The 23367-nt window shown below is 36.4% G+C and overlaps 1 protein-coding gene across 1 annotated transcript in view; it reads right to left on the bottom strand.

Annotated features, from left to right (window-relative positions):
• The window catches only part of si (sucrase-isomaltase), a 32055-nt gene extending 12109 nt beyond the window's left edge, over window positions 1-19946 (bottom strand). The window contains exons 1-24 of the mRNA XM_077723032.1: window positions 19801-19946; window positions 15733-15856; window positions 15395-15480; window positions 15090-15210; window positions 12822-12931; window positions 12566-12717; window positions 11900-12071; window positions 11668-11767; window positions 11132-11244; window positions 10791-10916; window positions 9877-10008; window positions 9593-9712; window positions 8282-8395; window positions 7766-7850; window positions 7425-7542; window positions 7183-7354; window positions 6772-6888; window positions 6202-6350; window positions 5703-5787; window positions 3561-3617; window positions 2225-2349; window positions 1510-1598; window positions 1127-1176; window positions 852-1046 (exon numbers count right to left, since the gene is read on the bottom strand). Coding sequence (XP_077579158.1) covers window positions 852-1046; window positions 1127-1176; window positions 1510-1598; window positions 2225-2349; window positions 3561-3617; window positions 5703-5787; window positions 6202-6350; window positions 6772-6888; window positions 7183-7354; window positions 7425-7542; window positions 7766-7850; window positions 8282-8395; window positions 9593-9712; window positions 9877-10008; window positions 10791-10916; window positions 11132-11244; window positions 11668-11767; window positions 11900-12071; window positions 12566-12717; window positions 12822-12931; window positions 15090-15210; window positions 15395-15480; window positions 15733-15856 — 2712 coding nt within the window. The 5' untranslated portion in view covers window positions 19801-19946. The remainder of the gene's footprint in view (window positions 1-851; window positions 1047-1126; window positions 1177-1509; window positions 1599-2224; window positions 2350-3560; window positions 3618-5702; window positions 5788-6201; window positions 6351-6771; window positions 6889-7182; window positions 7355-7424; window positions 7543-7765; window positions 7851-8281; window positions 8396-9592; window positions 9713-9876; window positions 10009-10790; window positions 10917-11131; window positions 11245-11667; window positions 11768-11899; window positions 12072-12565; window positions 12718-12821; window positions 12932-15089; window positions 15211-15394; window positions 15481-15732; window positions 15857-19800) is intronic.
• Window positions 19947-23367: the final 3421 nt, after the last annotated feature.

Here is a 23367-nt window from a genome sequence, read left to right on the forward strand (position 1 = left end):
CAAATAACAGTCCAGTTGCCTTGACACTATTTTGTGTGTGGCATCATTTTTCTGTGGGTTTTCTGTCCAAGGGACTTTAGTTAGATTCGTATTTGTCGTCCAAAATATCTACTCCATGCTTTTGAGTGGCGGAATGTTCTTGGGCAATTATAATCTGACTTTGTGAAAGATAGTGACAATTAGCCTGATCATTCTTTACTGCTGAGACAAATATTAATTCTCCTGTTATGTTCCCCACTTAATGCGTTGGTGCACTTCATTAATTTTGTTCATATGAGATAAAACTACTGATAACCCCTGCATGGCAAAGACAAGCTTACCTGAAACGGTCTAACTGATGTACTTGATATTGCTTAGTTACCAATTAAGACACATCTGTTAATTTTCAAAGCTACTTTAATAGCCTCTTTTGGGAACTATGAGTCAGAGAAAATCTTTTGAGAGCTAGAGTCATAGTTCCACCCAGTATCTTTTTGATCAGTTGTATATGTAAACATTAGGAATGTTCATCGAAATGCACACAGTGTGTGTATACACACATATACACAACTTTTGAAAATATATAAGCGCAAGCAATTCAGCTGGGAAATACTTTGAGGACATGATTTATAAATATAAAGCAGGCATTTAAAGAGAGCGATAATAAAGAACAAAATACAGAGAACTGACTCATACAAACATTCTCATTTGTACTTTGATGATTTGTAGAATATACTAATTTATGCAATCGGTTTTATGTAAAAACATATTTCTGAGCGACTTCCAACTCAATTTACTTAGCCAAGTCACATATCATCAAATTGTGCAAGTGTGTGATTGTGGATGAATGATAATATATAGAATAACAGTACCTTCTTGCTTTGATCGTAGTGTATTCCAGCTGCTGGAAGTACAATTGTAGAGTTGCCAGGTGATCCTGGTGAGCCCACATGTGTCACAGAGACAGACAATGGCGGTAGGGAAACCCCTAAGATGATGATGTTGTCAAAATGTAGGTTGTTTGGATCTTTGTAGCCAGCATGTATCACCTGCATGGTCAGTACCCTCTATAAAAGAGTTAACAATTCATTTGTATTTTTCCTTTTTATTCTATAGGTAGAAAAACAGTTGTGCAAAGAAGACTTACATGGATAACGGTGAATTTGTAGTGGATGTATTTCCCTTTATTAAATGTCTCTGTAATAAAAAGAGAGAGAGAGAGAAGAAGAATATTTTGGAATTTGTCACAGTGGTTTTATATATGTGGTTAAAGATGTTTACATAAAGAAAAGTTTAAATTCCCATTGTCATTTTCATCCTCATTCATACTCTTTACCATTATCCTTTAAATTCACTTTATAAATTGGAATTCTTAAACTAGCAAGTAGACCAAGTATAATTGAAATAGAAATTAAAGTATCATTAAAGTGCTCTGAGGCATAAAAAAGTCCTGCAAAAACACATGCAATGTTAGATTCTGTTGTGTTGTAATATTTGGATGTATATAACAATTAAAAAAAGAACCATTACCTCTGGTATCACCATCATCCCAGAAAAGTTCCCCTGCAGCCTGGCCTTGGTCATCAAGGGCAATAATCAAACCCATGGGATTGCGTCGACTATAGACCACAATAAGATAGAAACAACTCTCAAATGCTTGACTAAATATTCAATCCCCTATTTATGACATCTGGTTTGACTGTCATCTTGGTGGCAACGCATGCTTATATCCCATGTGGAGTACAGCAAACCGAGTCCATCACCCCGCCATTATATTGGTGCAGTGGCTCGGATGGGGAACGAGATTTCGGGGCCATGAAAGAAACAGATGCCACTATACGCTGTGCAATATTACATTAGAAAACCTCACAGGAGTAAATCTCTTTATCATGCATGTGTTTTTGTCTTCTTACCCCTTCGCTGTAGAAAACTTTGAGCATAGAGGGCAAAGCTAATTTTTATTCATGATTCCAAGTTCTTCAGCCCATCCATTACCAAAACAGCATTCTCTCAAGTGTTGTATGTCCCAAAAAGACCAAGATAATTTCAATGATGGTTGGATTTCCAGAAAACTTGATTTTTCTTTAAATGGTTTTCTGACTAGATTTCCCAATTTATTTTAAATTATACTCTGACAAAATATTTAGGATAAGCATATTTCCCCCTTATTGGGGCTGATATCTACAACATTCCCCCCAGTTATAGCATTTTGGATTTGATGTATATTGTGTTTGTGTATCTATACCTGTAAGTGGTGGTGACATCAGGTTTCTGCGTAGGAAGAACTGCTCCGCCTCTTATGTGTAAACCAAGCTTATCACCTGGTAGATGCAGTTTAACAATTTGTCTGCGCTCTGCCAATGGTATCATCTGATTTGTAAGACACAACAATACATTGTAAAGCTTATCTAAATGCATCTCCGGAGCTCAATACTACCAGAAGACTTTGCAATTGGCTCTAAACACAAATATCGCATAAAAATTGTTTTTTTGGGGGGGGATATTCTTCAAGGTATCCTCCCATTCATTGGTGCCAAGGCCTAAATATTGTACACCCATTTTCTGATCTCCTGGGAATTGAACCTCTATGGAAGGCTAAAATAAATTAAAATGTTCTCTCAGTCACATGTCATTCACCATCCTATCCCGTGTCCTCTTATTCTCATATGTGATGATCTAGTTTTTTACTCTCTGTTTTTCCATCTAGGTGTGTGCCAGTTTTTGCATCTAACAGGACAAACCAAAAGGCAAAACATTTTTTTGTATTTCTACCTTGTAGTTCACATTCTAGCATCACTTTACAATGCCATTTGCTATGTTAGTCCTTCCTGTAAGTCATGCACTAGACAAGTAGACTCTGTTCCCATCCTCCTCATACCAAGACAACCACCCGCGACCAAATTAGGACAAGCAATGAGGAACAAAATCTAATCTAATCCATCAGATCAACAACCACTTTACATGGCCACTGCAACATCACAACTAAGATCCCAGAGGGACTCAACACATCTTTTATCTCTCCCGAAAGGAAATGGACTCTCCGCTCTCATCTGTGCTTCTGCTTTCACTCTATCTTTGTCTCGAGTCTTGCTCTGTCTTATCTCTCTTGTCTCCAAGACCCTGACAAAGAACTTCATGCATAGACTTTCAAGTGATACTGTGCCCATTGTGTGTGCCAATCAATGCCTTTATTACAGATAGGCCTCTTTGCAATCATTCTTTTAAGACCTACATTTACCGTTTGATTGTACCTGTAGAATTGAAGCACTGCTGTGCAATGAATGAATCCAGCAAAGAATCCTGTTGATTCTATCCATGATCCCTCTTCCTCAATCAATGAGGTTATGATATTTACTTCATCAAGGTGATAATAATTAGTCTCCAATTACATTTATGAGTCACTTGTATTTGTTCCATTGAGATACATTATACTAGATCAGATCTTCGCTAAGGGTCAAATTGGGTAACAAATAAAATCAAATAAAACAAATAAAATAGAATCAACTTGCAATTATGGGAGTTCCGTAAGGGCAAATGTGAACTAGTTTACATTAAATATATCCGACAATAAAAACACTTACCGTCTCGTAGTCGTACCACAAAGCATCCGGGATATAGGCATCCAACATATCCACACCCTGAAAAAAATGGACAATATTGTATTATTATTATATATTGTCATATCATATATTTCATTTTTCTTTCATATTGTGAGTTGCAGTTAAAAAGTAGAAAAAAATTCAAATCATAACCTTTGCTAAGTGCTGAAAGTTATCTTAAATGGGTAAATAATGTGTCTAAAAGCCTTTTAAAAATGTGAACACAATACCAGACAATTGCAAGAGATATTCATTTTAAACTGTATAGCCTACTGTGTTATAGTTACACAATTCCTTGTGACATTGAGGTAACCAGCTGTCATCCAATTCATAACGAGAAAGATGAAATCGAGTGACAACTGGCGACTACTTTTGATGGTTTGAGGTGGCGGCCAGAAAAAGGAAATCAATAAAAGAACAACAGCCCTTTTATAGCATTGTTGGATCATGGCTCTTTCTGACAGAGAGGACGACAGCACATACATAAATAAACACAGTGAACACTGAGTGGAGGAGTCACAGGTCCTTTCCCAAAAAGAGCACATTTTTAATAACAACATGTCAGTGGTGTTGAGGCAGACTGCCCATCAAAACCATGTAATCTCTTTAGCAGCGGGTTTGTATTATTTATTTATGTTTTTTCACCTGATGGACAGAATATAAAATATATTATATGATTGTAATATTCTTTAAAAACAAAAACAAATGCAATGTCTGCATAAAAAGCTTTATAAAATGATCTATGTGCATTGGAAATAAGTAAATGTTATGATAATCATAGTAGTAATAATATAACAAATTAGTTTTCACTATAATGCAATTCCTATGGTTGAAACCAAATTGCAATTTGTGTAAAATCAAAAGATGCATTAAATTAGAGGATTTTAAATCACTTGTGTGTATGTGTGTGATTTTCCTGCCAGTTCAATCTATACAGGTTAATGAGAATGGGAAGAAAGGCTTAGTATTGCTACTTGCACAACGGTTGCTGGATGTCATACAAAAGGGATAGGTCATAAGGTCAGTTTCCACACCCACATTACCAAAGCCATCTTCTTAAACCAAAAGGTAGCTCACAACCTCACATGCATGTGATACTTTGATCAGTCAGTGTAGATGAGAAAGCAAGGAGCAGAGAAAATAAGCAAGAGGGAGCTGAGACAGATCCTGGATAAAATGGAAAAAGGATCACAGGAAAGACTGACAGCTGCTGATAAGAAGAATCAAGAATAAATTGGAGCCGACATTTGATGTAAGTAAGAAATAAAAAGAAAAGTGAAAAATTGGTCAAATGATGGTATGGATGTAGACCAGAGGGGGTGACGGGAAGAAAGTCAATAGATCCACTCGGATTTCTGCAGAGATCAAGGTTAGTGCAGCTAGTGAACTGAATGGTGGGACTCAAGCATCATTAGAGCACTGACTAGGCAAATGGACACAATGATGAATGAAGAGGGACAGTGAATTAAAGTTAAGAAAAGAAGGCACAAGACATTTGTTGTAGTTGTGACCCTTCAGAAGTGTGTAGAAAATTGGAAACCTCATGATTAGCTGTGACACACTTTGTTTTTTTCTTTTTATCTGATTCACCATACTTTTTTCCATAGACAGAAAGCCACACTCCCCGTGAACAAACTTGATAAAAAGTATGAATTAAATTGACTACCCACAATTTCTTAATTCACAAGAAGCCAGACTAAATTGCTCTTTAATTAGACCACTTTGACATGACCACAATTGCTGTACTATTGGTGCACATAGTGATGCATGTACAGTGTACCCCAGTAATGGAGGAAACTTAGCAATAGCACATTACTGCACACACTTGCTCATACACTTCCATCTACACTTTTAATCTGCTTGTAATGAGGTCAGTGCTCTCATTAGAGCTGGAAAAAAGAGAGAGGGTACGAAAGAGGAAGAAAGGGACGAGAGAAGTGGAGGGCAACAAAGTAATTCCCATGTCATGTTTTCCCTGTGGAGGTCACAGTGTGATTGTGAGCATGTGAATGTGAGTGTCAGTTGGATGTCATGTCACCAGTATAACACATGAAGCATTAAATATGTCCCACTTGAAATGTTTGCGTTTCAAAGAGTCAGTAGTTGTAGTAAATGGTGACTAACCGGGTCCAGAACAGGTGTGATGAGCAGGTGTTTCCCCCAGAGAAACTGGCGATCCAGTTTCCATGTTTGAATATCAGAATAAAATCTTGGGAGCAAGAGGAAAAGGGTAAAAAAAAACAGTTTAATTTTGTTAATAAATTTACTTTTGATTAATCAAATGGTTCTAAGCATCATACGTTTATGCAGTCATTTAGCCTAAAATAGCATGTACTGGAGCTGATGTATATATAGACATTATAAAGTATTTATTTCTAAAATTTTGTGAAAATTGGGCTTTGTGGCTTAAAGTCAGGTGTGTGCTATAGTCTGGGAAATATAGATTTTTTTTCAATAAAAGTCAAGGAGGAGTTATAAATAGACTGCAATTATACTTGCAAATAAATGAATATATTACCATCTATTCACACATTGTGCTGGATAAAAAAGCCTGGTACTTTATCTTGGATTTCCTCGAAGTTACACTTGTGCGCTAGGATTTACATTATTCAAAATGGCTTACTCATGCATGAGGGGACGCACAACAGTCTCCCCTGTGGTGCTGGCTTTGAAGAACAGTGTGTAGAGGTACGGCAGAAGTGTGTATCGAATGCTCAGGTAGTGTTTGGAGCTCTCCATTAGCAAACCCCCAAATATGGCTGGATCTTGAGGCTGCAGACAACATCAATTAGTAGAATGGGACTTGATTAATAAAAACCTCACCATTGACCAGCCTACAAGAAAACCTTTGTGTTTTTTAATATTTTTTCAAATTTTCAATTCAACATTTATGTGACAGCTCACATCTTCGCATTGCAAACACTTATGAAATTGTGCATATAACTGTTGTCACAGGCATTTGATTGGCTAAAATACTTTTGAAATGATATATTTCATAGATGTACTGACAGCAATTTCAACTACCAAAGTACACAGTAAAAATAGCATTAGTCTAAGAGGTGAGAATTTACAAAACATTCCATTATGTGTCCCTTTAAAATAAATCCTCAACTAAGCCAATGTATTCAAGACTGTTTTACATATTAGATTGACGTTTAACTACTATTCCGAAATTGGCTTAACAGAACTTTACCTTGTATCCCTGAGCATTGTGGTTGCGGCTGAAAGGATAGAAAGCTCCCACTTGCATCCAACGACGGCATAATTCTTCACTGGAGTCATCAAAAAATCCACAGATGTCAGCCCCAATCTGAAAAACAGAAAAACTTCAGATGTCAAGCTTTGTGTGAAATAAACGCTCTTTCCATGATGAACATGTACAGTTCAGTCCAGATGTCTTTAGACATTCCAGTGTATGTCAAATAAAACAATTACACACGTGCACTTACTGTACATTTTCTGTTTACAATTCAATTCAAAGGTCAGCTTTTTCAAGACTGCTTGAGTTCTATTGTTTAACTTTGTCCACATTTGGAAAAAAAACTAAGCAAAAAAAAAAAACTAAATGCAAGGCTAGCGATCAAAATCCCACATCTCAACTTACATATGGAATTCCAAACAGGCCAAACTCTAGCATTCCCGGGATTGCCCATTTTATATCATTCCAGTTGGCTGCATTGTCCCCCAACCAATGACCCGAATATTTCCCAACACCAGGAAAGGAGGAGCGGGTCAGCATCAAAGTACGGTTCTCTCCAAACACACGCTGTAGAGCTCTAAGGAACAGCGAGGAAAAATGTCAGCCAGTTTGATCCTAAAATACACTATTATTAGTTCTGCTCTCACTTTTCAGTAGCCAGCACCATTGAGTAGCCATAGAGACTGTGGACATCATAGTGGTTTCCCCAGGCCTGCTTGGCATCCATACATAGAGTCTTACTATACATCACCTCATCCAGAATTTCTGTAGGGAAAAGATGATGCTTAGGTTTAGCAATTCAGTTTTTATTGGTCTGCAGAAAATGATTAAAATATTATTATGTGTGGCCTATACAAAAGCTTAATTCATGCCTAAATTTTGTGACATTTTTCTGCTTCAACATGATATCAGGTTAGTTAGCTGAAACAGACAGACCTACGGCTATAATTAAGATAATGGGTGAAGAAAATGGCTAAATATCTCTTACTTGGAGTGTAGGGGGGATAGTTTAAGTTGTTATTAACACAGCCGTTAATTGATCCTTTCTTGAAGTTTGCCACTTCATTCATGTCCTATAAAAATGATGAATTAAACCACTTGAATCACTATATGTACATTTTACAATTAAAAAACAAAATGATGCAGTAGTCATTGTCAAATGAAATTTTTATGCTTAATATAAAAAAAATTCGAAAAGACATTCTTTTTTAGATTGAATAATAAGTATTAAGACATAAATTAAATTAAACATTACACATACTCTAAAGCTGAACCTTTTGTGTTTGGACAAATTAACTATAAAACAAAAGCATTATTCTAATGGTGTTGTTAATATGTGGATTTTAAAAGTATATCAGCCCATTATACCCGTTAGCTAGACATAAACAAATGACTAAACTAATTATAATGAGATGGTTTGTGAATACTACTTTGAAATTGTCTTGTACATTAGTTGAAAACTAGATTTAAAATAAAATAAAAAGTAATTTAAAATCTGACTTACTATCCAAAGGGCATCATGTTTGATCTCCTGGTAAAAGCGCTCATACTCGTCCACCCACCAGTCAATGCAATTTGGGCTGGTGTAGTCCGGAAATACGGTCTCTCCAGGCCATACCTTAGAAGAACAGAAGGTTTTAAGTAAACTAAAAAGTATTTGCTCTGTCATATGATGTCTATTGATGATAAATGGGAACTGGTAGGGTAAGGTTTAACCTAATAATATCATTTGAGGAAAAACTGGCCAAGTATTACAGATCTCTGCATATAACATTTTTTTAAAGACATATTTTTACGTACAGAATGAATCTCAAGTGTTGTTCCACTTCACTCAGATTTCTCCACCAGCATTAAAAATTTAAAAAATGTACTAGGGCATCAATGAGTTTTGCCTACACGCGTTATGCAAATAAACTGTTGAATTCTTTCTCTCTCGCCCAAAGATTAATCTGTGATGCAATGATGCAGAATATGTTAAGATTAAATACTAATGTGGAATCAATGCATATGTTTGACCTATTATATGCAACATGAAAAGGCGATTAGAAGTGGGACTGGACTTAATCGTGTGCGTAATCAGAACAAGGCTGGGAAAAAAAGCATGAAAGCAACAGAAGTTTATCCCTAACATGTCCACCCTTCACAGCGGGCACCAGCCTTTTAATAACAAGCTCTGTGGGGGAAAGGGTAGAAAATAGCACACCAGGGGCTTGAGCTTCCATTAGGCTGTGTTATGGTTTGATGGAAATTAGGACAAACTACTCATCCAAACATCAGTGTACACACAAATTCACCGACTTAAGAGATGACCTGGTATTTAATGTTGCAGTTCAAAAGAGTTCTTGCGTGTATGAATCTTCAAATTAAGATGAATAAATGGTTGGATTGGGTAAAAGTCAAGACTATTGTTTAAAAAAAAAGCATTGAAACTTGCCTACAAATCAGACTAAAAGAGTTTTGCTTAAATCTCAGACATTCAGAACTCCTGTTCTCAGCTTGTGCACAAGTTTTAAGCACTTATTTTTAAACAGTCATGTCATATATTTAGAAGAAAACCATGAAAATGAGCTTATTTATCAGAATGTAACTCTTGTTTGATGAACACAATCTTTTTTGCGATTATGTTGGGAAGACAACTCACTATGAGGTCTTTACCCTGTCCTCTAGAAATTGTGGAATAAGGCAAAATGATTTAGCAATGTGTGATATGTAACTAGTAGTAGAATAAAACAATTATACAAGACTGTTTCCTTATATTTCAAAAGCAACTGTTGTCAACATGTGTCTGTTTTTTTGACACATTTCTTCATCTCACCTCTCCCAATAATGGAGTTTTGCCATCTGATTTAGTGACCCAGGCATTTTTCTTGGTCCCCCGGTCAAAAGACTCATAAGGAACATCTCCAAGCCTCTTACTGGTGGCAATTGCAGGATCCTGCAGTAAAAACATGTAAAATCTACATTGGTGGAAAAGAAACTACAGGCAAACGACTTAATTATAATGGAGTTTGAGATGCAAAATAATATAATTTGCTGTTTTTGTGGGTGAAAACAAATTACGTTTTTAAGGAAAAATGTCACAGAAACTCATTTTCCTACCAGGATGAGAATGTATTTTTGTCCTTTCTCGTGAAGGTACTCAGCAAACTGGGGCAGCTCTTTAAACTTGATTTTGTCATAGGTGAAGTCTTTCTTGTCCTCCATGTAGTCAATGTCAGTATATTGGATATCCTGCATGTGTATTTCCAGGGAAAAACAAAAACATCATATTATCATCATTATCTGACATTAAAAACCACAAAATCTGTTTGTAATTTGATCAATTTGGATAGAAATATGGTAGAATATATTACTAAATGACAGAATATAGGGAGGATGTGTTTTTTAATGCAGTACTTTCTCCAAAATCAGTTTCAATAAGAATTAATGATATAAAGTAAATAATGTGTTTGATTAACCTTAGATTAACATTCACTTACACTAGAAAAATAGTGCCCTCATGATCGAACCCTAAAAGAACAAAACCCATCTTACTGCCACAACACAAATCCACAGATAATGATACATGTTAGGCAGATGGAACCCCACTGTGGTATATAAAAAATGTAACAGTAACAGTCGCAAAGCTATTGATTTTATTCACTGAAAGCTTTTCAACTGTGCCTTTAAAGAAAGAAAAAATACACATGAACTTTGTTTTTGCATTGTTTGAAAACAAAAATAACAGGCTGTATTTTATTGATCTGCTCCTACTTTTGTCCTCTTCTTTGAAATGAAAATCACTGGGCGAGGAGGGAAGCAAATAAAGGCCTGAGCAATGTCTATTTTTATTAAATTTGTGGGATAGTTTGCCCACCTTTCATACACACATTTTTGAGTGTATATTGTCCCAAATTGTTCATTTTTTTAACTGTGAGTCCATAAAAGGTGAGGTTACAACAGGGTGAGGGTGGAGGCAAAGCCCCAAAACTATTGAGTAGTAATATAAAAAGAGTGAGGAGATATAATCTTACGTATGGAAGTCCCGCTGCACGATTCCTTTCCACGGTTTTCTTGACCTCACTCAAACTACCATAGTCCCACCGAGAAAGTTGGAATCCCAGTGACCAGTAGGGTGGAATAACTGGTCTTCCAATAAGCTGAAATGACAATTGTACATCCATAATCATTATAGTATACTGGTTTAAGTACACTTATGCAAGTAATCCTGGGTTGTCAAGGAAATTCTCTCACATTAAACCAAGTGGAAGTATGAAGATTTGATGCTCTAATGAATAGTATTGTGTGTCAAAAATATTTATATCAACATTGTGTTATTCCTTTATTCTGATTAGTATTTTTTTTACTTGTTCACCTCAAGAAACTCCTGCACTACTTGTTCTGGTGTGTCGCCAAAAAATATATAGAAGTCAAGTATTCCTCCAATCGTTCTAAATGTCACTGCAGGTGCAGGTTGCAAAGTCACTTCTGAAAATGAAAAAAAAATGACAAACGGCGATTTCATTCCCATGCATGTACCATATCTTTAATTTGTAAAGTAAAATCTCTCCTGCAAATGTCTCAATATTACAAAACCAGCCTTCTGTGGTATTACTAGTCCCTAGTCCATGCAAATCTTCATCTCAATATCAGTTATTGTAATTTTGCATTGTTAATGTTTCTTTTTTTTCCTTTATGTCCTTTGTGTCTCTTTAAGTGAACAGATTGTGTGCTGCAAAGTTGAGGCACCACAATGTAAAGAAAATAGACTAATTTTCACACTTCTTATCCTGTACGAATACAATGCAGGTTGAGTGGTAATTGGCAAACTACCAAAAGGTAATATAAATCCCATGAGAAATGCACAAATTGTAGGTATGCATTTCTATACATTATGTTTTAGTATCTCACCCATTGCATTACTGTTCATTAGGAAGACTCCAAATGACTTCCCACTTGTATCTTCAAGACAAAGGAAGAAGGGATAGTGTCCATAGAGGTTGTGTGTTCCCTGGATGAAGAGGTCATTGGATTAGGAATGAGGTAAAAGTGTTCAATCAGCCTACCCTGCACGTTTATGGGATGTAGGAAGAAACCTGAACCCCATGCAAGCCCAGGGAGAACATGCAAACTCCATTCTTACCCCATTAGGAAAGGCATCTCTTGTGAAGATGGGCCAGGTCTTCCATTGTGTGTCATGGTGGAAATGTCTGTGAACATGCTCTCCGAGGCCATAAATATTATTAGAACCAAGTTTGGCAGACAGTTGCAGGAACTGGTCTGCAAACACCAATGGTCCCATACTGGTGTCAAACCTGTAGATTTAATATTATTGACAAACAAATGGAAAATAAAAAGCAAGTAAAAAGGAGGATATTTCTGTTACACAAAATGTCTTCAGCAGTTTGGTTAAAATGAAATGGACTATCTTTTAACACACTTTATAGTTTACATTTTTGTTTTGTTGATTTACTCGTTCACTGGGTCAGTGCAACAGTTTGGAGTCCAAGCACAATTCAGGATAGAGATTCCAGGTGATGGTTAGGCCAAAGTTCAGTTTGCAATTTATGACCTACTACATTTTATGATGTTAAAGATAACTATAATGCGATAAGGCTTTCATTTAATTGTCTCAACTGCAGTAGGTCTCCTGACTGTGAGAACACATTTTGTGTGAGCCATTTGTATAGAAATCCAGCACATATTTTTCATAGAAACACCATACATGATGAATAAGGATTGCAATGATGCATCAAGTGTATAAGCAAATGTATAATCAAAGAGAAAGTAATCAACAGTGGCAACTTACAGAACTTTTTTGTTCTCCTTTCTCCGCACAACTATGCCAAAAGGTTTTTCTACAATCTCCAGTGTGTTGCTAATGGGAGTTGTTGGGTTATTGCTGATGGTACTAACATGTTCATGAGGCACTTCAAACCTCTGCTTGTTGGCATCAAATATCTAAAGTAGACAAAACCAAGAGGAAGTACATAAGGTTATTAGGATTAATTATCTGTCATTGATCTTTATTGTATTGTGTTTGTTTTTTCTCTCCGAGTATGGACCTTAAAATGAAGTCTATTACTTGATTGCATTTCAGCATGAAATGACAGTTCCTCGATATCTGCTCCAAACAAGGAAGGGGATGCCATTCTCTTCAGATTTGCCTTTATTACTGCAATGAAAAAATAAAAACAAGGTTCATAAATGCGACACAAAAATTCATAATTTGAAAACAATATTTGAACAAACCATGTCACAGCTATTTAAATATGTAAACATTTATTGTTTTACAAAAATGTAAGTGGCACAAAATTTGTAATGCAATATAATCTAAAGAGAAACATTGGTTTCTAAAAAGAAGGCATTTGTAATACTACATGAAGGAGAAAGTTTGGTTGTGGGATATTCAAATGTACATGTAACCCCTTTTTTTAAATTATAATTTCTCCATTTTGCTCAAATTTTCTGAAATTCCACTAAAGGCCAGATTTGTTTTTTTTACACAATTGACCTACAGTGACAGCCATAATTATTACAATTCAATTTATATCAATCGGCATGTCAAAGATTGCTTAGATTTCCATCAGCATCCTGTCATTATGTAGATCCTCTCTTGATCCCTAGCCAAGGTGTTTTACATTTGGTTCTGCTGACAAGTTCACTTTGAATAAAGGATGTAAGATATGATCAAATTACATCTTGGTCAGTGGTGTTCAAAGTCAGGTGCCCTGGATGACTTCAAACGGTGCAAAGCAACGTGAGAAAAGTAAAGAAAAAGACAATTCTTGTTCAGCATGTCAAAGGCTTTTTAACAATCTTGATAACCTTAACTCCAGAGACAGGAGAGCCCACCTTAGATTGCCAAAGCTATTCTTCCACATGGGAGAATATGTCATGTGTCAGCGGAAATGAGGAAATCATTTTTTCCCTCTAACACCCTACATTGTCCAGAGTTTAATACCCTAAACCTGCTATTCAAAATATCTATGGTCTAACTGTTAGACTCTAACAGTTAGTCTCTAACTCATGGGTCTCCAAACTGGGTACACACTCCAATATGTTTCGTCCTCAAATCCGATTTTAAAAGACTTTTTTAGTAAGTGCCTAAACCGGAGTTGTGTCTGTACAGACTAGGCCATATTATTTAGCCATTTGACAGGTTACTGTGGAAACAAATCATCGATCTAGTGTGGGTAGTGTTTGACGTGTAGGCAATCGACATTACTATCCCATTATATTACCCAGTATACGGCAGTTTACCTAGGTAACAAACCGTGACATCACTTGCCTACATTGCCACTGTTTATATGCACGTCCTTGCCATCTCCTTAAAGTTAACGCTGAGCTTGTCCCCCAGAATACATTAAACAATAATGTATTATTTATAAAAGGGGCACTCTTTTTTCACCCTGCCACTTTTGTCGTTGCGATCCTTAATTTTGTTATACCTTGTCTTTGTTGCATACTTTAAATTTATTAATAACCACACACGAGACAAACTGGCAAAAACCTTCAACGCCATCTAAATTTTAGTATCATTCACAAAAGTAACTGTTCTAAACCATTCCTAAACACCACGATCTGAAGATTTATCTTGCCCTGGTTTCATCGGAAGAAAAATACTTTGATACATTGTCTCGTTTCAATAGATGCTCCCTACAAACTGACTGGGAAATGTGTTTCTTCTTCTTGTCGGCCTTCAGCATGCTCCATTAGTGCTCTTAATTGCACTCAGTGTTCCGTCACTTGGACCGAGGTCACGAAGACCTCCTAGGTATAAATAATAAATAGTACGTTAAGTGTCTAGACATTCCCACACTGGAGCTTGAAATCTTTGTTCAAACCCGTAACTAAGCAGGTGAACAGTGTTTCAATGTAAGAAATAAGAAAAAAATAAAAACTTTAAATCTATTTTGCAATTTAAACTTGTTTCTCTTAAGATGCTGCACATCATGTTTCACTGACAGAGATGCCCGAGGCAAAGTGATTGATAGAGGAAAAAATAAGATGTGGGTAAGACGGACAGATTGCAGTAATATTCCCTCAGCAGGCCTCCTAACTATATAGAAGAGAAAAGGAAATAAGAAGCTCAGATAATGAGCAAACGATGAGAACACTGGTGAAAATGGAATATATTGCATTTTAAGTTTGTCCAACTACCTACCAACCAATTATAAAATGTTTATGTGGTTTTGTTTTTAAAATGAGCGGATGAATTTCAATGACTGGGAAAAAAAATAGTTCTTATCTGGTAAAGGCTAAAATAGGTAATTTAAGGAAATTAAATATTAGTTTTATCCCCAGTCCAAGAATTTCTGAGACAAAGTTACCGTAAGGGTTGGGTTGTTCCACCGATTCAACAGTATATCCATGGTTGGTTGGAAAAAAGCACCAAGGTACATTTCGCTCATCTAGTGGACTCCAGCAACATCCACGCTGCTCACAATTTTTCTGTTGAAAGAAAAATATTTGTTTAAGTATTGTTTCATTCGTTTATTTTTGTATAGTATTTTTAAGCAGACTAGTGTATGACATTCACTCACCTGATGAGTCATAATTACCAAAGAGAATGACGTAGTTTAAAGAGTCCAAAGTATCAAAAAACAAACACTTATAAACTGATTATCAGACACACCTTTGAGGCTCCAGCATCAGGAAAGCAGTCCACCCTTTCATCATTAGGAATATTTGGACATTGTGGAACAAATTCTTCTGTTGTCTCTGTAAAAAAAAATCATTTGTAAATGTAATTTTTGGTTTCAATTACAAAAACAAAAATAAAAAACAGGATTACAACATTTTATGGTGGAGTCAAAGGTCTTTTGTTTTTTTATTACAAATGCTTAGGCATCAATATTCAAATGTAAAAACATTTTTCCTGAAGATGTGCCACGACAATTTTCCCTAACATGGCGAAACATGAGTATAATTTCACTATATTTAAGTGTTTCATCCACATGTAGATTCACTTACCATCATGAATGTACCCAGATTCACCGGTAACAAAAAGAACGATGAGAGCAACAGCAATTACCAACATCAATGAGAAGAGGACCATTAAGGTCACCTCCAAACCAGAGAAGTGCCTTTTCCCCATCTAAAACACAAAAACAAAGGTATATTAACTGAGAGTTTACAAGGGTCAACAGATTTAGAACCATTATAATTAAGCCATCATTTTAAGGTCACAGTCTTAAAGGTCTGATATAGTTTCTTTCTTAATGAGGCCAATTGACAGGACATACAGCGACCCCCCAAAAAAAACAGTAGCTTTTATCAAAACTATTGATGAAATTATTCTAAAATGTATAATATGTGGACGTTATCTTAAATTCCATTTCAATTTGTGATTTCTATCTATCAGCATAGTTTTAAAAATTATTTTTGGCATTGCCTATGAGAGTCAGCACGGTGGAGGAGTGGTTAGCGTGTATGAATCACAGTTCTGAGATCGAGGGTCCAATTCGTGGTGGGTTTTGACCTTCCATTGCGGATATTTCATGATCTCCCCGTGAACCGTGCACCGGGGAAGTGGGCCGATAGTTGTCTAAAAGTCTAAACGAGTTGGTGAAAAGGTCAATAGTTAATAGCCCATTAAAAAATTAAGAGCATGAAAGGGAATTTGTGTTAACACTGTGTCCCAGATGCACTAAAATCAGTTACTAACCGAATCCCTATTCTTCACAAATAAGTCCTACTTATTTCTTCTATTTTCTCAGACGTCCCTCTGATCAGCGCATTTAGCTACTTTATATTATTCCAAAACATAGAATATAGATTTGCTCAATTCATTTAGAACACATTAAATATTAGTCACTTCACTCAAGCCATTTAAAATTCCCTCCACTGTAGTCTTGTAGACAGAAACAAGGTTAATATAAAGCTGTTTGTGGGGTTATGTGTCTGTTTGGGTGAATTAGACATTTATTGCCATCCTGTTTAATGTGCTGTGAAGATCAAGCGAGGGCAAAACAACAGACAAATGGCCCAGCGTGATTCTGAGTCAGGCAGATGATGCAATGGTAAAAATGGCCTGAAAACATTCAACACCAAGCAGAAAATGTACCAAACATACAGTCAAGGCTCTAAAAAAAAAAAAATGCAACACAATTCTTATCTTGTTAACGCCACAAGAATTGATTTGAATTTAACAAACGGCAAATACAATTGGTATTTTCTGCAAGAATAATTCATCAAGAATATAATTGAATTGCCCTTTCCAAACGAGTCCATATAGTATATGCTTTCAAAAAATGTAAAGGTCTCTTTCACAGTATGCTTGCGGTCATTCTCATTCCCATGAGTTCTGACGCAATTGGCCAAGTGTGAGCAGATAAATTACCCCACAATCCATCATATTCCAATTGTCGGCAGTCACATCATCAGTAGTTACATTGGAACCAGTTTTTTTAATCACACATACATGCCTACCTGGCTACAGAACAACTGAGCATGACGTCATTTTATCCATAGAATTTGGAATATTAACTCATTTCCATATGTTTTAGACTTTATGCAATACATTTATATCTATATCTGTACTGCACATTTGCTTTGAAATCTATTTGTCTTGTTAACAAATATATTAGAACATGTGAATGACAAGTGTCTTTTGTTAAAAACCACATTGATTCCTGAAATAATAAATAGTGTAGAATGTCTATGCTGAGCATCAGATTTATGAGAGCTGTCGAATGTCTTGAAAAACAACCATTGTAAAGCTCATGGACGGTGGAAAATCAATCAGAGTAATTGCACAAACTTTGGCCTTTGCCTGTACGATCATTAGTAATGTCCTAAAGAAAAAAAACAAATAAGCGGCCGATTAAAATTATGCACAAATACATACTACATCACATGTATTCTATTTTAGAAAGAGGCCCAATATACAACACACAAAATACTCACATTCATATAGTACTATATATATAATTTTTCAACATTCTACAAGGTTATTTTCTACAAAAACTAAGAATCAAACCACACTTTTCCCAGAAACTACTATCTTGTTCATAATAGGCTGCTTAATGAAATGTGCTTTTCTGTTGCTGCAGCGGGTTTTCAAGAGGTTACATTATTCTTTTTATGGTTGCACATAAATTTAATCCCACTTTCACTGAATTCTTCACTCTTCACCACTTCACAGAAGCACGTTCTACAATCAAACTATAAGTAACCTTGCCTACTTTTTTGCACAAACTTAGAAAGTAGAGTATCAGTATAAGTTATTGTTGTTGTTGTTGTTCTTACAGAATAAGAATGGCAATAGCTGTAATTTTACCTTGGCTTCCTCTGTTGTTCCAGGGCAAAGTTCTCTCTCGAATTGCCTGAACCTAAACTCGACAGCAACTAATAATCCACATGATATACTGTGGTGCCTTTAGACACACACGCAAAGACACTCCCCCCTTCAAACACTCCGTCTAGGACTTGAAGAGCTTCCAATATATTTCATCTTTCATTATAATTGAGAACTGCTGAGTCACAACTCATCAAATGAGTTTGCAGAGGACATTTATGGTAACACCGGGAGCTCTTTAATGCCTTATGCTCTACATTTTCACTAAAATTTGACTTTGCCAATACTATATATTTAAAAAATGAAGAAAACTTATCGTGTTATGGAATATTTTCAAATATTTTACTTGTAATTATTATTGGATGCATTTATATTTTTGACTTTTTGAATGATTACATTCATTTACTGAACCACATGAGGGCAAAATAATAAGAAATGACATTTACTATGATGCTTCTAATTTTAAACTCTGCTCTGGACATGCTCAGATGTAACAGGAGTATCTTCTTGATCTTGAGTTGCACTTTGTTAAGTATTTTCATTTCATGGACTTTATTTTCAATGGGGTGAGGTTGATTTTAATATGATGGCATAAATACAAGGGTTAGCAGTGTTGAAAACTAATCAATATAAAAATACAGTACATAGTATTTGCAAGATTTGCTCAGATTATTCATCCTTTTCTCTATTTTTTACCCAAATAAATGACTTAATTTAAACATGCAGTCTCATAAGCACTAGACAATAAAGTTCATTTAATCATTACAATAGTTGGCCTGCATCTACTCCCCCATTTCAAGTCACTACTGTTTTGTAATTGATGTACAGCACAAACAGAAATATATTTGTAGTAAATAATGCATTGAATGAAATGACTAGTACTAGATTTTTAAGGACCCAATATTTCTTAAAGTTGGACTAGAGAATACTAGTGATTGAGATTGAAATACTTTTACTGCGCTTACCGTGTACAACAAGAACATCAGTACCTCTTGAATAGCAGCATTTTCCTAATCCTTTACTGATCATCCTGGTCCCTCATCAGTGTTTCTCTCTTTACAAATCCAATTTTACTCTGCCAGTAGCAATTTCAGGTGCTCTCCCTCTAGAATGCGGCACGGCACCAACTCCAATAGAACAAACTGAAATTGGCTATTCAGTTCCCTGTATCGATCTAGTCTTGTTAAAAGGAGGCACTCAACATTGAGAGCTGCCAACCAGCCAGCCTTAGTTTAGGAATGACTGTGTGGTAAAGTGCTTGCTTGGTATTGTGGTTTTGTCTAAGTAATGTAAAAATACTTTCTGAGGGCCTTATCTAGCATGTTCCGAAGCAATAACAAACACTGTACAGTCTTTTGTCCAATATATCTTTCTTTTTGCTTTGGTTTGAGTGCATGCTGTCTGGAATTAATTATTATATTATATTTCCAGCAATCGATTTTTCAGGCACATCTGCTATGTAGAAAAAGTGCAGGATCACCACACTAACCACTCATCCACTGGGCCATCCTAAATATATTAGTTGGTATATATTATACAACATAAAAATCTATTCATTTCTGAGTGTCAGGGACAAATCAATGGGTATAGGTATAAAGAACAATCATTATTACTAAGTTGCATGATAGAATGCATCGTAAAAGCATGCCTTTCATCCACTGAATTGTCACATGTAATGATAAAGCCTCCAGGCACCAAAAAAAGTCAAGTTGATTTTACATATAAAATGCATCTTTACTTACAAACAATTCATGTTGCAAAAGCACTCAATTTCATCAGAAGTACTTCTTTATCATGCGGCGGGGGAATCAAATCCAAGGAGAGGAATATCTTAACATTACTTTCTTCAGCTGTGGCCGGTCCACCTCTCTGACTTCCTATTTTTAATTAGGCAAAATTCCTTCACCTGATCTCAGGAGCAAAGGATGGCAGCCATATTGGTTCAGGGCTATTGTAAATAGATTTCCTGGAGTCCCTGCACTTGACTTTCTGACATCGTCTATGTCAGCCTACGTGGGCATTTTCTGCCGTGGTGCACTTTGCAGTGTGGGACCCCGAGACCCCCACCTCCCTCCTGGGATGCCACTAGTGTGAAACAGCCTTTACTCGCATCATACTGTGTAAGTGGATACTGTGCGGGTAGCAACAAGGAATCTCCTCATTGCCATGGCAACGCTGAGTTGGTGAACTTTTGTCAGGTACCAAGAGCTCACTGGCAGCAGAATATTGTTAGTTCTGTGTGCATACATGTGTGCAAGTCTCCATGTGTGTATACGCTACCTCACAAGTTTTTGAAGGATTGAAAGGAACCAGTGTGCATGCTTATCTTTGTGGAAGAAAGCAAATCCCTTTTCCCTCTCTCTCTCTCTCTCTTTCTCCCTCTATCTCTCGCTCTCCTCTTTTTATAAAAAAAAAGTACTTCAAGAAACTTCTCATCTTCAGCATTATTATTTCTCTAGTCTCTCCCTTCTCTGTTTTTCCTGATGCAGAAAATAAGACAAAAAGATGATTAAACTGCACCCTACATCTCCCACTTTGCACTAAGACATGCATTTTGTGTATATATGTGTGTGTAATGTATATACACATTGTGGACTTCTCTTATGATGTAAACATAATAAGAAATAAAAGCATAGTATTTAAAAGTGTACATTTATCAATGCAACTACAGAGGAAAATGTTCTTTCCAAGCATGTTAGAGTTATCCGACTTATGAGAGTGCATTACGTGTGTGTGTGTGTGTGTGTGTGTGTGTGTGTGTGTGTGTGTGTGTGTGTGTGTGTCAAATGGGGTGAATGGCTTGTTGTTGGACTGTGGCTGTGCCTGCCAACACAGAGACCTTCTCTTAGACTTTAGATAATCAATATGCAGCTCCACCCTTCATCGCTGTCCTTGTGTTATAAATACGCGTACACACGGACATGTTGCAGCCAAGGCAAATGTCATCACTGCCCTTGTATAAAATTATATGGAGAAAAACAGGTGAAGAAAGTATGCATCCCAAACAACCTTTAGAACCTCACATTCAGGAACAGGAGTTGGGAATGCAAAGCTCGTGAGCCGTACGTTGCTCATTTGATGAGCCGATCAGTGTTTCCCTCGCCGTTGACATTTTAAATGTGGAAATGGATGACTCGGCTCACATTAACGACCTATCCTGAGGGTAGATTGCACGGTGATCGGCTTTAAATATTGTTTTCCGACACTCTGTTTAACTTTGGTGTGAATGCAGGCAGCATCAAGCTCCTCTTTGTTGTTGGAGACAGAGGGACGTCATAATTTTTGCAATATTTTTAGTATTCTGGCTCAGTTCATTTCTTAAACAAGTTGTATTTAAGGGATTTTTTTTAATTGTTAAGGAAATTTGATTGGTAAGGAAAGATGGGAGATGCATAGGGTAAAAGACTAGAATAACCCTGCATACCAAAGAGCAAGCCATGTCGTTCACTCTCTGTGACTATTACATCACTTGGCCTGCCAACCTTGCTGACCTAAGCAATCCATCAAGTCCAGCCACTGCTGCTCCAAGAGAAGGAAAGGAAGATAAGGTTGTAAGGTGAAGGAAAGAAAGAAAAAACAGATTGAAAAAATCCAGTCACAAAAAGAGGACAGTTAGATATGGGATGCCATTTTTCCTAACACCAGGATCAGAATCTACCGAGTGGAGATGGTTTCAATCAACACCTTTAACAATCATTTTGAATGATGAAATCAATTTTATTCGCTCACAGGTTTCACTCTATGAAGTTACAAAAGACACCTGTTTTATTGGTTAAAATTGGCAATGACCTTTTTAAATGTCAGGGTGGCGTCTATGGCAAAACCTATTTTTATGCTGAAGATAAAATATGGACATATAGATCTATAATATAATAAATAATATATAATGAAAATTTGAGTATTTTAACTCAAAAGATGCCAATCATGTTTGCACTTGCTGGTGTCATTGCATATAATCACCAGAAAAAGGTGGGTGGGAAACACTATACTATATCTTTGCCCCTCAATCTGATTTTATCTCACCTCTCTTCACCTGGCAGGATGGAGAGAGTGAGAGGACAGAACACCTGCGGGAAGAGGAGATAGTGGACGGAGTGACAGCAGCTCAAAGCTGAAGAGGCTGTGTGTGTTTGTGTGTGTGTGTGCGTGTGTGTATTCAAGTGCAATTCCGTGTGTGTGTGGACATGCATGGGTGTTTTTTTATGTGTGGAGTAGGCCCTTTTTTTTATCTGGATCCAACTTACTCCCTCATGCTTTCTCTCTCTCAAATACACACAGCAGGGGACTGTGTGTGTTTCTCTCTGTCTAGTTATGTTTCCCTAAGGGTTTTCTCTTTTCTCATTTGAAATGTGGCGCTGCCCTCTGTGCCTGACAACAGAATACATTCGGGCACATGCGTCAATAGGCATATTGGGAACAAATAACCTACTCAAAAGTCAAATTGGATCCCCGGTACACTACTCATAAGGCGCCAAAGCAGCATTGCTCGCACGGCACCCTTGACTCAAAGGCAAAAGAAAAAGAATTTAGTGTGCATAAAGCAACAGTGTTGAATATGGTGATGTTTATGGGCTTCCTTTGAGAACCAATTCCTCATGGTTTGCTCTGTGAGCTGTTCAACTTGCACTAGTTCTACATTTGCCAAGCTTTTGAGCAGCAGTACAGGGCCGATTACCACTCAGAGACCTTGTGAATATAACCCCAAACAGTTGTCGGTCTATAAAATGTGCCCTGTGAATGATCAGTGACCACTTCAGGGTATATAGTCTCTACCTTAGCCTCTTGTTACTCTCTGACCCTGACAAGGAAAGGCAATATTGAAAATGGATTGGTAGATTTATTTTTAACAATTATATTTAGGTACCTGATGACATCAGCAGGAGAATTTAGTCTGGTGTTAAGGCATAAAGATGGTTATATTCATTGAATATATTTTATATGAATATATTTTTCTTGATAGACCATGGACTATAAATTTATAGATTTATTTATAAAATAAAATAAAAAAACAACAACAAAAATATAGATACTACATACATATATATTTTCTTTCATTTTATTTTGTATTTATTTTAATGTTAAATTTATTTTAATAGCACTGGTCTCATGTACTCACCCTCTCAAAATATGCTTTTCACATCGGTTTATTTACTATTAATATCATAGTTATATTAAATTCCTGCAGTTACTGCGGACTAACAACAAATTCTCCTCTACATGGAGCGGCATGTGAATGGTGGCATGCATGCATAGATGATTAGTTATGTGCTAATCTTCTAAAAGCAGTCAGGCCTTAATTAAACCAACAC

This window comes from Stigmatopora nigra, chromosome 8, assembly GCF_051989575.1.
Source record: "Stigmatopora nigra isolate UIUO_SnigA chromosome 8, RoL_Snig_1.1, whole genome shotgun sequence".
Taxonomy (NCBI): Eukaryota; Metazoa; Chordata; class Actinopteri; order Syngnathiformes; family Syngnathidae; genus Stigmatopora; species Stigmatopora nigra.